Source organism: Eptesicus fuscus, chromosome 13, assembly GCF_027574615.1.
Source record: "Eptesicus fuscus isolate TK198812 chromosome 13, DD_ASM_mEF_20220401, whole genome shotgun sequence".
In the NCBI taxonomy this organism is placed as follows: Eukaryota; Metazoa; Chordata; class Mammalia; order Chiroptera; family Vespertilionidae; genus Eptesicus; species Eptesicus fuscus.
The window spans coordinates 24,852,002-24,863,575 of record NC_072485.1 but is presented as its reverse complement, the minus strand read 5'-3'; the positions used below and the strand labels follow the sequence as shown (position 1 = coordinate 24,863,575).

At 41.4% G+C, this 11,574-nt stretch overlaps 1 protein-coding gene across 3 annotated transcripts in view; it reads left to right on the top strand.

Annotated features, from left to right (window-relative positions):
* Positions 1–2,690: 2,690 nt before the first annotated feature.
* FAT3 (FAT atypical cadherin 3) overlaps positions 2,691–11,574 on the top strand; it is a 528,869-nt gene continuing 519,985 nt past the window's right edge. For all 3 annotated transcript variants that reach the window (XM_008149161.3, XM_028156960.2, XM_054725478.1), the window contains exon 1: positions 2,691–5,982. In XM_008149161.3, the coding sequence (XP_008147383.2) occupies positions 2,691–5,982 (3,292 nt within the window). The remainder of the gene's footprint in view (positions 5,983–11,574) is intronic.

The window sequence follows — 11,574 nt, the reverse complement described above, 5'->3', positions numbered from 1 at the left end:
AGTCTACCTCAGTTCAAAAATATTAAATGGAAAATTCCAGAAATAAACAATGTATAAGTTTTAAATAGAGTACTATTCTGAATAGCGTGACGAAACCTCATGCCATTCTGCCCTGGATGTAAATCATCTCTTTGTCCAGGGTGTCTAAGCCCTTTTCGCTCAGGAGCGGTGGTGACGTAGTAGCCACCATCTTGATAAACTAAGCCACTGCCATGGTATCTCAGTGTTCAGGTAACACTTATTTTATTTAATAACTAGAGGCCCAGTGCACGGATTCATGCACCGGTGGGGTCCCTCGGCCTGGACTGCGTCCTCTCACAATCCAGGACCCCTCGTGGGATGTTAGACGGCCACTTTCGGCCCGGTCCCTAGAGGCCAGGCTGAGGGACCCCCACCGATGCACGTCTTCACTGGGCCTCTAGTATGCATACAAGATCCCCTTACTCCTTCCCTCTGAGATCATCAGTCTGTTCCATGTTTCCATGCCTGTGCGCTGAGTGTCTGCCCCCTGGTGGTCAGTGTGCATCATAGCTACAGGTTGAATGGTCGCTTAGGCTTTTATATATATATAGATGGCTCCAAAGAGAGTAGTGATCCTAGCAATTTGGATATGCCAAAGACAAAGCCATGAAGTACTTTATTTAACTGAAAAAATATGTATATATAGGAAAAACATTATATATATAGGGTTCGGTACTATTTGTGGTTTTAGGCATTCACTGGGAAGTCTTGGAAAGTATCCCCCTTGGGTAAGGGGAGACTACTACAAACTACAAAATAATTTATAATATTTTAAGTGTTAAAATTCTGTAGGGTATTTTTCAGCTTACAGCTTACTAGTAATTGGGACTAGTTTAAACCCAGAAAGGAGATAACCAAATAGAGAAGGTGGGTGGGTTTTACCCTTTCCCATCAATGATACGTGTTTCCTAGATTAATGGAATTAAATTATGATATAAATGCTTTTAGGGGCTTTAAATTATTTCATTCTTCTTGCAAATAATTTAGAGAGAAAGATGGTGTGATGGGGAAAAGCATGGCTTTTGCACTAAGAAAGACCAGGGTTTGAGATCCCGCTTTACGACTTACCACGGGAAGATGGAGACCTCTGCTGAGTGGACAGTAGTCCAGCCAAAGAGGTTAACTTCTCTTTCAGTTTTCTAACACAGTTTGGTAGTAGCTTAGGGTTGTTATAAGGATTAATATAACAAAGTGGGAAAATGCCTGACATAATGCCCCACTCACAGTGTGCAAAACCTTTAATTTCCCATGTCTGATTTTCCCCACATTCCCCATCGAGGAGAAAGGGCATGTGAGGTCCTGCAGCCTGTGCCCTAGTGGAAGAACCATAAACTGGGGGTTCTAAAGATCTAAGCCATCAGGGTGTAAATAGAATTAGCTGTTTCTTGTTAAATAGCCCCTTTCTCCCCACCTTCTGTTTTAAATACTTGACAGATCTCAAAATAGGATAATATTTTTATCTTTTAATCTGCATATTCATAGAACTGTAGTGACTATGGCAATTAAATAGACTGATAAAAATAATTGGACATCATTCCTTAAATTACTCTTAAGAAAATAAATTTCTTATAATTCTTTTTTGTTTTTTTTGTTTTTTTTTCCCCCACAAAATCTTACTGTTCTTGTTCTGAGTAGCACAGTCCACTCACGGATATTACTTAGGTGGTGCAGCTTCTTAGGGGTGGTTCTCTCTGCGTTGTTTGTTATGTGATGTTTTGTTCATTCTCATTGTGTTGGATTGTGCATAAATCTCGATCAATTTAAAAGTCAGCACAACAAAAGATGATAATATCTTGGATGCATTTCTTTAAATGATAATAATTATGAAGTAATTATGTAACCATTAATGAGTAATGTTAATTGAAGAAATGTTAAAAATGAACATAAATCACACTACACAGATAATCCTTTCTAAATATAAAAATGTAGCTATACATCAGATGTTTAAATAATAATAGAATTATACCTCACATACTGTTTTATGATCTTGTTTTTATTCTTAGCATTATATCTTATTACATCTGAAAATACATTATTAAAATTATTTTTACTGGCTGCATAATATTTCACTTTATGAATATGCCAAAATTATTTGATTCTCTGTTGATAAGCAATTAGTATCTTTTCAATTTTTTTGTATTTTAAACTGAGCTATAAATAAATGTATACTTGTATAATTATTTCCATAGGATAAATGCTTAGAAGATAATTCCAAGTCAAAGGTAAATGCAATTTTTAATTCTTCCAGTATATATTTCTAAATTGATCTTCAGAATGCAAGAAATCTTTCACAAAGGAATTATGTCATCAGTAGTGTATAAGTGTCAATTTTTTAAAAAATAAAACAAGTTGAGATTAAATCCTAGTGATTTTGAATTCCTTGTCATTGTGTAGTAAAAGGTTTCTACTTTTTAAATTGTATTTATGTTTTAGCAAAAAGAGTTTTTAAATTAAATTTATTGGGGTGCCATCGGTTAATAGGATACTATCAGTTTCAAGTGTACATTTCTACGATATGTTCATTGCATATGGTAAAAAGGTTTTATAATAAAAGTATTAATAGCACTGTTTCTTAACAGTTATTTCCTAGGTCTTCTCCCACTTTCCTCTAAGTTAACTTATTTTTTCTCTCTCTCTTTTTCCCCCCTCCAGGATGGAAGTATGATGTGATGGATATAACTATGGGATACTGTGTGGGTACACGGCCTCCTCCTTCTTGCCTCATCCTCCTGCTTCTCAAGCTCTTGGCCACTGTCTCCCAGGGGCTGCCGGGGACCGGGCCCCTGGGCTTCCACTTCACACATTCCGTTTACAATGCTACGGTGTATGAGAACTCGGCAGCAAGGACCTACATCAACAGTCAGAGTAGAATGGGCATCACCTTGATTGATCTGTCCTGGGATATCAAATACAGAATAGTATCTGGAGACGAGGAAGGCTTTTTCAAAGCAGAGGAAGTCATCATTGCAGATTTCTGTTTTCTCAGAATAAGAACTAAAGGCGGGAATTCTGCCATATTGAATAGGGAGATCCAGGACAATTATTTATTGATAATAAAAGGTTCTGTCAGAGGGGAGGATTTGGAAGCATGGACCAAAGTGAATATCCAGGTTTTAGATATGAATGATCTTAGACCTTTGTTTTCACCCACCACATACTCCGTTACGATAGCAGAAAGCACACCTCTGAGGACTAGTGTCGCCCAGGTGACAGCAACAGACGCGGATATCGGTTCCAATGGGGAATTCTACTACTACTTTAAAAACAAAGTTGATCTCTTTTCAGTTCACCCCACCAGTGGTGTCATCTCTTTAAGCGGACGATTAAATTACGATGAAAAGAACAGGTATGATCTGGAAATTTTGGCTGTGGACCGAGGGATGAAACTCTATGGAAACAACGGAGTGAGCAGTACTGCAAAGCTTTATGTTCACATTGAACGAATAAATGAACACGCCCCAACTCTCCACGTAGTCGCTCATGTTCCTTTCTCCCTGGACAAAGAGCCAACATATGCGGTGGTGACAGCCGATGACCTAGATGAGGGGGCCAATGGAGAGATTGAGTCTGTTTCCATTGTGGCTGGGGATCCTTTAGATCAGTTCTTCCTGGCCAAGGAAGGAAAGTGGATACACGAATATAAGCTTAAGGAGAGAAAACAGGTCGACTGGGAGAGCTTTCCCTATGGCTGCAATCTCACTCTTCAAGCAAAAGACAAGGGTTCGCCTCAGAAATTCTCGGCCATAAAGATAGTCCACATTGCCAACCCCAGGAGAGACACGGTCCCAATTAGATTTGAAAAAGAAATGTACGATGTGAGCATTAGTGAATTTTCCCCTCCTGGTGTTGTGGTTGCTATAGTAAAATTAAGTCCCGAACCGCTGGATGTGGAATACAAATTGTCTCCCGGGGAGGATGCACAGTACTTCAGAATTAATCCTCGGTCGGGTCTAATTGTCACAGCACAGCCGCTGAATACCATTAAGAAGGAGGTGTATAAACTGGTGGTGACCAACAAGGAAGGGGATTTAAAAGCACAAGTCACCGTCGGCATAGAAGACGCGAACGACCACACCCCAGAATTTCAGCAGCCGCTGTATGATGCTTTTGTGAATGAAAGTGTTCCCGTGGGAACGAGCGTTCTGATGGTTTCAGCTTCTGATAAGGATAAAGGAGAAAATGGGTACATCACCTACAGTATTGCCAGCCTGAATATGCTGCCATTTGCCATTAACCAGTTTACAGGGGTTATTAGCACAACTGAAGAGCTGGATTTTGAATCCTCTCCAGAAACTTACAGGTTCATAGTCAGAGCCTCTGACTGGGGTTCCCCATACCGCCATGAAAGTGAGGTGAATGTGACTATTCAAATAGGAAACGTCAATGACAACACCCCTCTCTTTGAGAAAGTGGCTTGCCAGGGGGTTCTTTCATATGATTTCCCAGTTGGGGGTCACATCACAGCTGTCTCAGCCATCGATATTGATGAGCTTGAACTTGTAAAGTACAAAATCATCTCTGGAAATGAACTTGGCTTCTTTTACTTAAACCCCGACTCTGGTGTTTTACAGCTGAAAAAGTCACTGATGAATTCTGGCATTAAAAATGGTCAGTTTGCCCTCAGGATTACAGCGACCGATGGAGAGAATTTTGCGGACCCCATGTCCGTAAACATTTCAGTCCTGCATGGGAAGGTGTCTTCAAAGAGCTTCAGTTGCAGAGAAACTCGTGTGGCTCAAAAGCTGGCAGAGAAACTACTCCTTAAGGCAAAAGCAAATGGGAAACTGAATCTGGAGGATGGATTTTTTGATTTTTATTCAGTTAACAGGCAAGGGCCACATTTTGACAAGTCGTTTCCCTCCGACGTGGCTGTGAAGGAGAATCTGCCCGTTGGTGCTAACATCCTGAAGATTAAAGCCTCTGATGCCGACCCTGGCTTCAATGGAAAGGTGCTATTTACAATATCTGATGGCAATACAGATAGTTGCTTTAATATTGATATGGAGACCGGGCAACTTCAAGTCCTTATGCCCATGGATCGAGAGCACACAGACCTCTATCTCCTCAATATCACCATCTATGACTTAGGAAACCCACAGAAATCTTCATGGCGGTTGCTGACCATCAATGTGGAGGATGCTAATGACAATAGCCCAATTTTTCTTCAGGACAGTTACACAGTTAACATTCTTGAAAGTTTGAGTATTGGCACTGAGATTATACAAGTGGAAGCCAGAGACAAAGACCTGGGTTCTAATGGTGAAGTGACTTACTCCGTCTTGACAGACACCCAGCGATTTGCCATCAACAGCTCCACTGGCATCGTTTATGTAGCTGATCAATTAGACCGGGAATCCAAAGCCAACTACTCATTAAAAATAGAGGCCAGAGACAAGGCAGAAAGTGGCCAGCAGCTCTTTTCCGTTGTCACTCTTAAGGTGTTTTTGGATGATGTCAATGACTGCTCCCCAGCCTTCATTCCCAGCAGCTATAGCGTGAAGGTTCTTGAAGATCTCCCCGTGGGCACTGTCATCGCTTGGCTGGAGACCCACGATCCAGATCTTGGACTGGGGGGTCAAGTGCGCTATTCTTTGGTCAATGACTATAACGGGAGATTTGAAATCGATAAAGCGAGCGGCGCCATTCGCTTGAGCAAAGAGCTGGATTACGAAAAGCAGCAGTTCTACAATCTCACGGTTCGCGCCAAGGACAAAGGGCGGCCTGTCTCTCTGTCATCGGTTTCCTTTGTTGAGGTGGAGGTGGTGGATGTCAATGAAAACCTCCATACCCCCTATTTCCCAGACTTTGCTGTTGTTGGATCTGTAAAAGAAAACTCACGTATTGGAACAAGCGTGCTGCAGGTGACTGCCCGAGATGAGGACTCTGGGAGGGATGGAGAGATCCAGTACTCCATCAGGGATGGCAGTGGTCTTGGAAGGTTCAATATAGATGACGAAAGTGGTAAGTTGAATATTTTGTGTCGGAAGTGTAGTTTTGCCTCTCACGAATGGTCCACAATGGAAAAGCAAATGGAGATTCTCACACACTAAAAGAGAATGACAAATGAGGTTGTATTTGGTGTGGAGGTGACACAGTAAAAGCTTTTTCTTGGAATGTGTTGGTGTAGAAGACCTGCTTATACAGTAATGGCCATTATTTTCAGTAGAGATGTCCTTGTTTTTTGTTCTTATTTAGCACTACTTCCAGATTATCTTTTGATAAGCGTAAGTAATTTTCACCTTTGTTGATTGCACTTTTGACTTTCACTAAATTAATGGCCTTGACAAAGTAAATTTCATTTGAATGGGCTTTACATTAGAAGTGCGAAGTAGATTTTCAGATGGATCTTGTGTACTGATCTTCCCCTTTACAATAGTGCTGTGCTGGAGTGATATCAGTAGCTTGGTCTTCATGTTTCACGGGCACATCTGGCCCCTTGAACAACAGCATTTGCACCGTGTATGCTCCATTAACACATGGAGACCTGCTTTTACAGGTGTTTTCGTGATAGACTAGTGCAGGCATGTTGTGGGTTTTATTTAGTAAATAAATTTATTTTAAGATGTTATTTTTAAGAATTAATTTATTGTATTTTAAAATACGGGGCAAATTTTACCCAATATTATTATTGTCCCCTACCTATTTACTTACCCTCCGTCATACATACAGATATGTATATACTTGTCTATTTTTTGTTATTCTTATGATGTGTCCTTTAAGTGCACATGTGCCTGGGCATGTACATATATCTGTGTGTTCCTTGATTAGCACTGTGCATTTTTCTAGTCTACTTGGGATTGCAGACATCTCAAGACAGGGGCTGTGTCTTCTTTATTCTTGCGTAAGTGGTAATATTAGCACTTTATAGTCTTCAGGACACACGTTTCTCTATTAAATCATTTTCAACAACACTCACAGGGCGCTTTGTTCCCAGTAATGATGATGATAATTAAAACAGGGAGTGGGAAGGTCCATTATAGGGATGCTAACTGTACATCAATCGCACCAGAAAAATGATTTGATGCATTCTATGAAATATTGGATAGGAGTTACAACATGTGTACCCTCACAAGTTTAAACTGTAATTTTTGTATATACATTGGCTCTGATTATGGGCGGTGTTAAATGATAAAATTTGTCTTCATAGCCATAATAAAGGAAAAGGTAAATGTCAAGAAAATTGGGTTCTGATTCAGCCACCTACTCTATTTTATTATATATAACGTGCTATATGATTTGGAATATATTTTCACCTTTGACGTACAAAACGAGCAAGGCTGGGAAGTAATCTTTACTGAGTGTCTACTCTGTGCTAATACTTTATTACTACTACTAATAATGATTTCTTTGAATACTTACAGTGGGCAGTAAAATGTTTGAAGGGCTTTATAATCGTGTCTTATTTATTTCTCCCAATAGCCCCATGAGTAGAACTAATGATGAACTCCTGAACTGACATTCAGAGAAGGCAGATAACTGGAGCCAAGTTTCAAACTTAGCTCTGAGTGCTTCAGTATATTATGCTGTCTGCCATCTAAAGCCAATATGGACTTCCTTGCATGTTCCTACATATATTTGAATTTGGTATTGATCTAAAATCTGTAAGACAATAAAGTGTTAAACAGATTTTAAAGTCCTCAAACCCGGGGCTCATTGGCTGCTGACACAGGTCATTAATTACCTTTCTATCTTCCTTAGAGTCCCATTGTTTGTATGGCTTTCCTGTTAGAGAAGCTTAGCTTTGGGACTCAGGTGGATGTGGGCAGATAGGTCAGCAGGAAGGCGTTGGACTGAGTCATTAACTGCTGCTAGCTAGGTGACTACATTAAGCCGCGTTGAGCTGTTTTATTAGGAAGTTTCGTCTTGGTGTAGCCCGATGCAGGGAAGAACAGGAACAATTTGGTGAAAGTGGCCTAGATTTCCCCCGTTTGTACCATGTTATTTTGTTCTCATCTTGGGTGTTATTTCAGAAAAACGTGTGTATGGTTTCCTCTGATGATATAGCTTCCCTTATAATTCTTGACTTCAGGAGTTTGATGTCCTTTGCCTCTGTTGAGAAAACAACTCACTGCTCTGCATTTGTTCTGTTAGATTCTAAAGTACATAAAATACACTTTTCCACAGGTGATAATAATGCCCTGTACATTTTGACATTGCTGCGTGACGTAAAAGCCCGTTCTTGGAAACATTCACTCCTTTGGGTTAAAGAGAAGCTACGGGAGTCATGTCTGGTCACATGCCCACAGGAGGACATAGATGGATCTCTCCTAATACAGTGCTCTTTTTTGGGGCATTCATCACGTATGTTTCTGATTTACTTTCCTAGAGGATGTTTAATATTTAAAACTATAGTGGCATTGTCCTTTTCCATTTTTCATTTTGTTTCATTCTCTTAAAAGTAAAACTATGTTTTTCTCTATCTGATAGAAAAAAAAAGTTTGGGCTTGACGTTAAAGTTTTTAATGAAGGTTAGAATTTCCATATAAAAATATTCTTAATCATCTTACTTCCTTCCCTCTCACCTCTTATAGATTTTAATAGCTGAGCCCAAGATGTTGATGAGGAATGATTGCCTGGACTTGTGTTAGGGAGGTGCTAGGGCTAAGAAGTTTGGCAAATGTACGCCCAACCAGAGAAGTCATCACCATGGTGCTGTTGGATTTGCACTACTGTTGAAGGATCCATCAGCTCTTGGTTCCCCAGTGTTAAAAATCATGGCTTGAGCTGCTGGCAGAGTGCACAGCTATTTAGCCCTGCAGCTGTTACTGAGACTGAAGTTCAGACTCTGTTGTCTCCATTTGACCCTTGGGCATAGAATGGCCTAAACTTGTTTGGATTTTTGTCTTTCAAGAACCTTTCAGTCAGCTGCCAGAGTTTACTTAATAGCTCACATTGTCTAGTGGTTCTCAAATTTAGGAGTGCACATGAATCAGCTACAGAGTTTGTTAACAATGCAGATTCCCAGGGCCAAGTCCCAAAGATTCCAGTTCAGTAGGTCTGGGCAAGGTGCCCAGGATTCTTCATTCAAGCACTCCAAGCATTCCCTTTGCGTGTGGTTCGGAACCACTACCCTAAATTTACTTGGCCTCTTCAGAGAGTGTCTGCCAGGTTACGTCTTTTCCGTAGAGTCCTTTTCCTTATTCTTTTGAAAGTCAGGGAATTGAGCTTATATTTTAGATAAATTTCTTTATTAGTCGAGTGTTATAATCCAGATACATCTTCTATTATTTATTAGCAATGATAGTTTTCTGAATGCCTTCCCAATGGATCAGAAATCTATTTCTGTGCCTCAGTAATTTCATGCTCCTGTTTGGTGAAACTGCATGTGCTGGGATTAGTTGATCTATTTAGTAATTTTATGTTCTCGACGTTTCTGGAACTCAGTGAACAAAACCATACCTTTGCAGTTCTTTACCACTCACAGGCATTTAATAAATGCTTAATAATGTTCACAATAAATGGATTAACTGTGGGGCCCAACCACAGTGGATTGGATCACAATTTAAATTACTAGTCTGGAAGACTCAATATAATCATTGTTTCCTTCGCTAAGAATGCATTCTTATTCTTTGACACAATAGGAATTCATATTCTTTAATGTTTAGGTTTTAGATGGCTTAGAAAGCACACATTGTCTATTTTAAACTGTTATTTTCTATTAGATTCTTTTGCAAGCTGTAAACTTAAGCAATGATTTCACCATTTTATTTACTTGAGATTAAAGAAATGCTTAATTGAGATAAATAATTCTAGTTTAGGACATTAATCATTTATAATTGGGAAGATATTTTTGCCATCCATTATTGCTAATTATATATTTTTTTCATTTATCAAGTATCTATTATATTTCATGCACTGTGCTAGGTGCTTTATGGACACTGTTTATAATTGTCGTAGTAGTTCAGCAAGGTCGAGTTTAATGATACTTGTCCACCTGGAAGTTATCAGAGCTGGGATTGGAACTCCAGAGAAATGGGCGCCAAATGTCATTTTAGTCACTCTCTTTCCACTCCAGCATGCCGTAATAACCTTTATAAACATGTATTGGTCACATTTTTCTGTATCATGATGGCTGCATAACAAACAGTCACAAAATTTCAGTGGCTTATCAAAACAGACTTTTTTTCCTTGCTCCTGAGACTGGGGAACAGTTGAAGCAGCACTGTTGCAGGCTGTGAATTGAGTGTATGTTCCACATGTCTCCCCATTGCAGGGTGCAGGCTGAAGGCGTGCACAACTATCTGGGATGTGATGTTCTCAAAGGGGAGGTCAGACGTGCAGTAGGGCTGCTGAAACCTGCAGTGCCTCTTAAAGCCTCTGCTCAGAACTGGCTCACATCCTATTAGCCAGAGCAGGTCCTGGGGGGAAGCTCAGTGTTGAGGTGGGGCAGGGAAGAATATTTCTACAGAGGGAGGGAGGAAGAGGGATGGATACTTATTGAATAATAATATAGCCTGACATAGCCTATGACAACTCTCATTATCCTATCTAATAATAGACAAATATGCAAATTGACCATACCTCCGACACCCCAACAAGCCACGCCCACCATCCAATCAGAGCGAGTATGCAAATTAACCCAAACCAAGATGGCTACAGCCACAGAGAGCAAGGTTTCCTAGGTAACAGAGGAAGCCAAACTTTCCGCCTGCCCTTGCCAGGCCTAAGCCTCCACTCAAGCTACAAAGTTTCAATTATAGAAGGTAAACAAATTCAAACAAATGGCGGCAGAATGGAGCTTGAGAGAGCAGGCCAGGGTTGCCGGCGGCAACAGGGGAAGCAAAGCTTTCCGCACACCCTGGCCGGGCCCACCCACTTAAGGCAACAAAGTTTCAATTATAACCCCAGCACAAATGGCTGCCGGCCTAGGAGGGAGCCCCAGGCTTGGCTCCCCTCCAGGCTACAAAGTTTCAATTGTAGAAGAAGGAAAATAAATTCCAGATACCAGGGCTTCTGCTTGGGTTGCCAGGGGGCGTGGCCGGCCTGCAAACCACCACAGGCCCCTCGCTCAGGCCTCTCCATATCCCAAGGGAACCCCCACCTGATCCAGGACGCCCTTCAGGGCAAACCAGCTGGCCCCCACCCCTGTACCAGGCCTCTATCCTATCTAATAAAAGAGTAATATGCAGATTGATCATCACTGCAACACACAATATAGCTGCCCCCATGTGGTCAAAGATCCTGCCCCCATGTGGACACAAGATGGCCACCACAAGATGGCCAGCAGGAGAGGGCAGTTGGGAGGCACCAGGCCTGCAAGGGAGGGCAGTTGAGAAGGACCAAACCTGCAAGGGAGGGCAGTTGGAGGTGATCAACCCTGCAGGAGAGGGCAGTTATGGGGTGACCAGGCCGGCAGAGGAGGGAAGTTGGGGGCAAACAGGCTGGCAGCAGAGTGGTTAGGGGGTGATCAGGCTGGCAGGCAGAAGCGGTTAGGGGCAATCAGGAAGGCAGGCAGGTAAGCAGTTGGGAGCCAGCAGTCCTGGATTATGAGAGGGATGTCCGACTGCCAGTTTAGGGATCCGACTGCCCACCAGGATCGGGCCTAAACGGGTA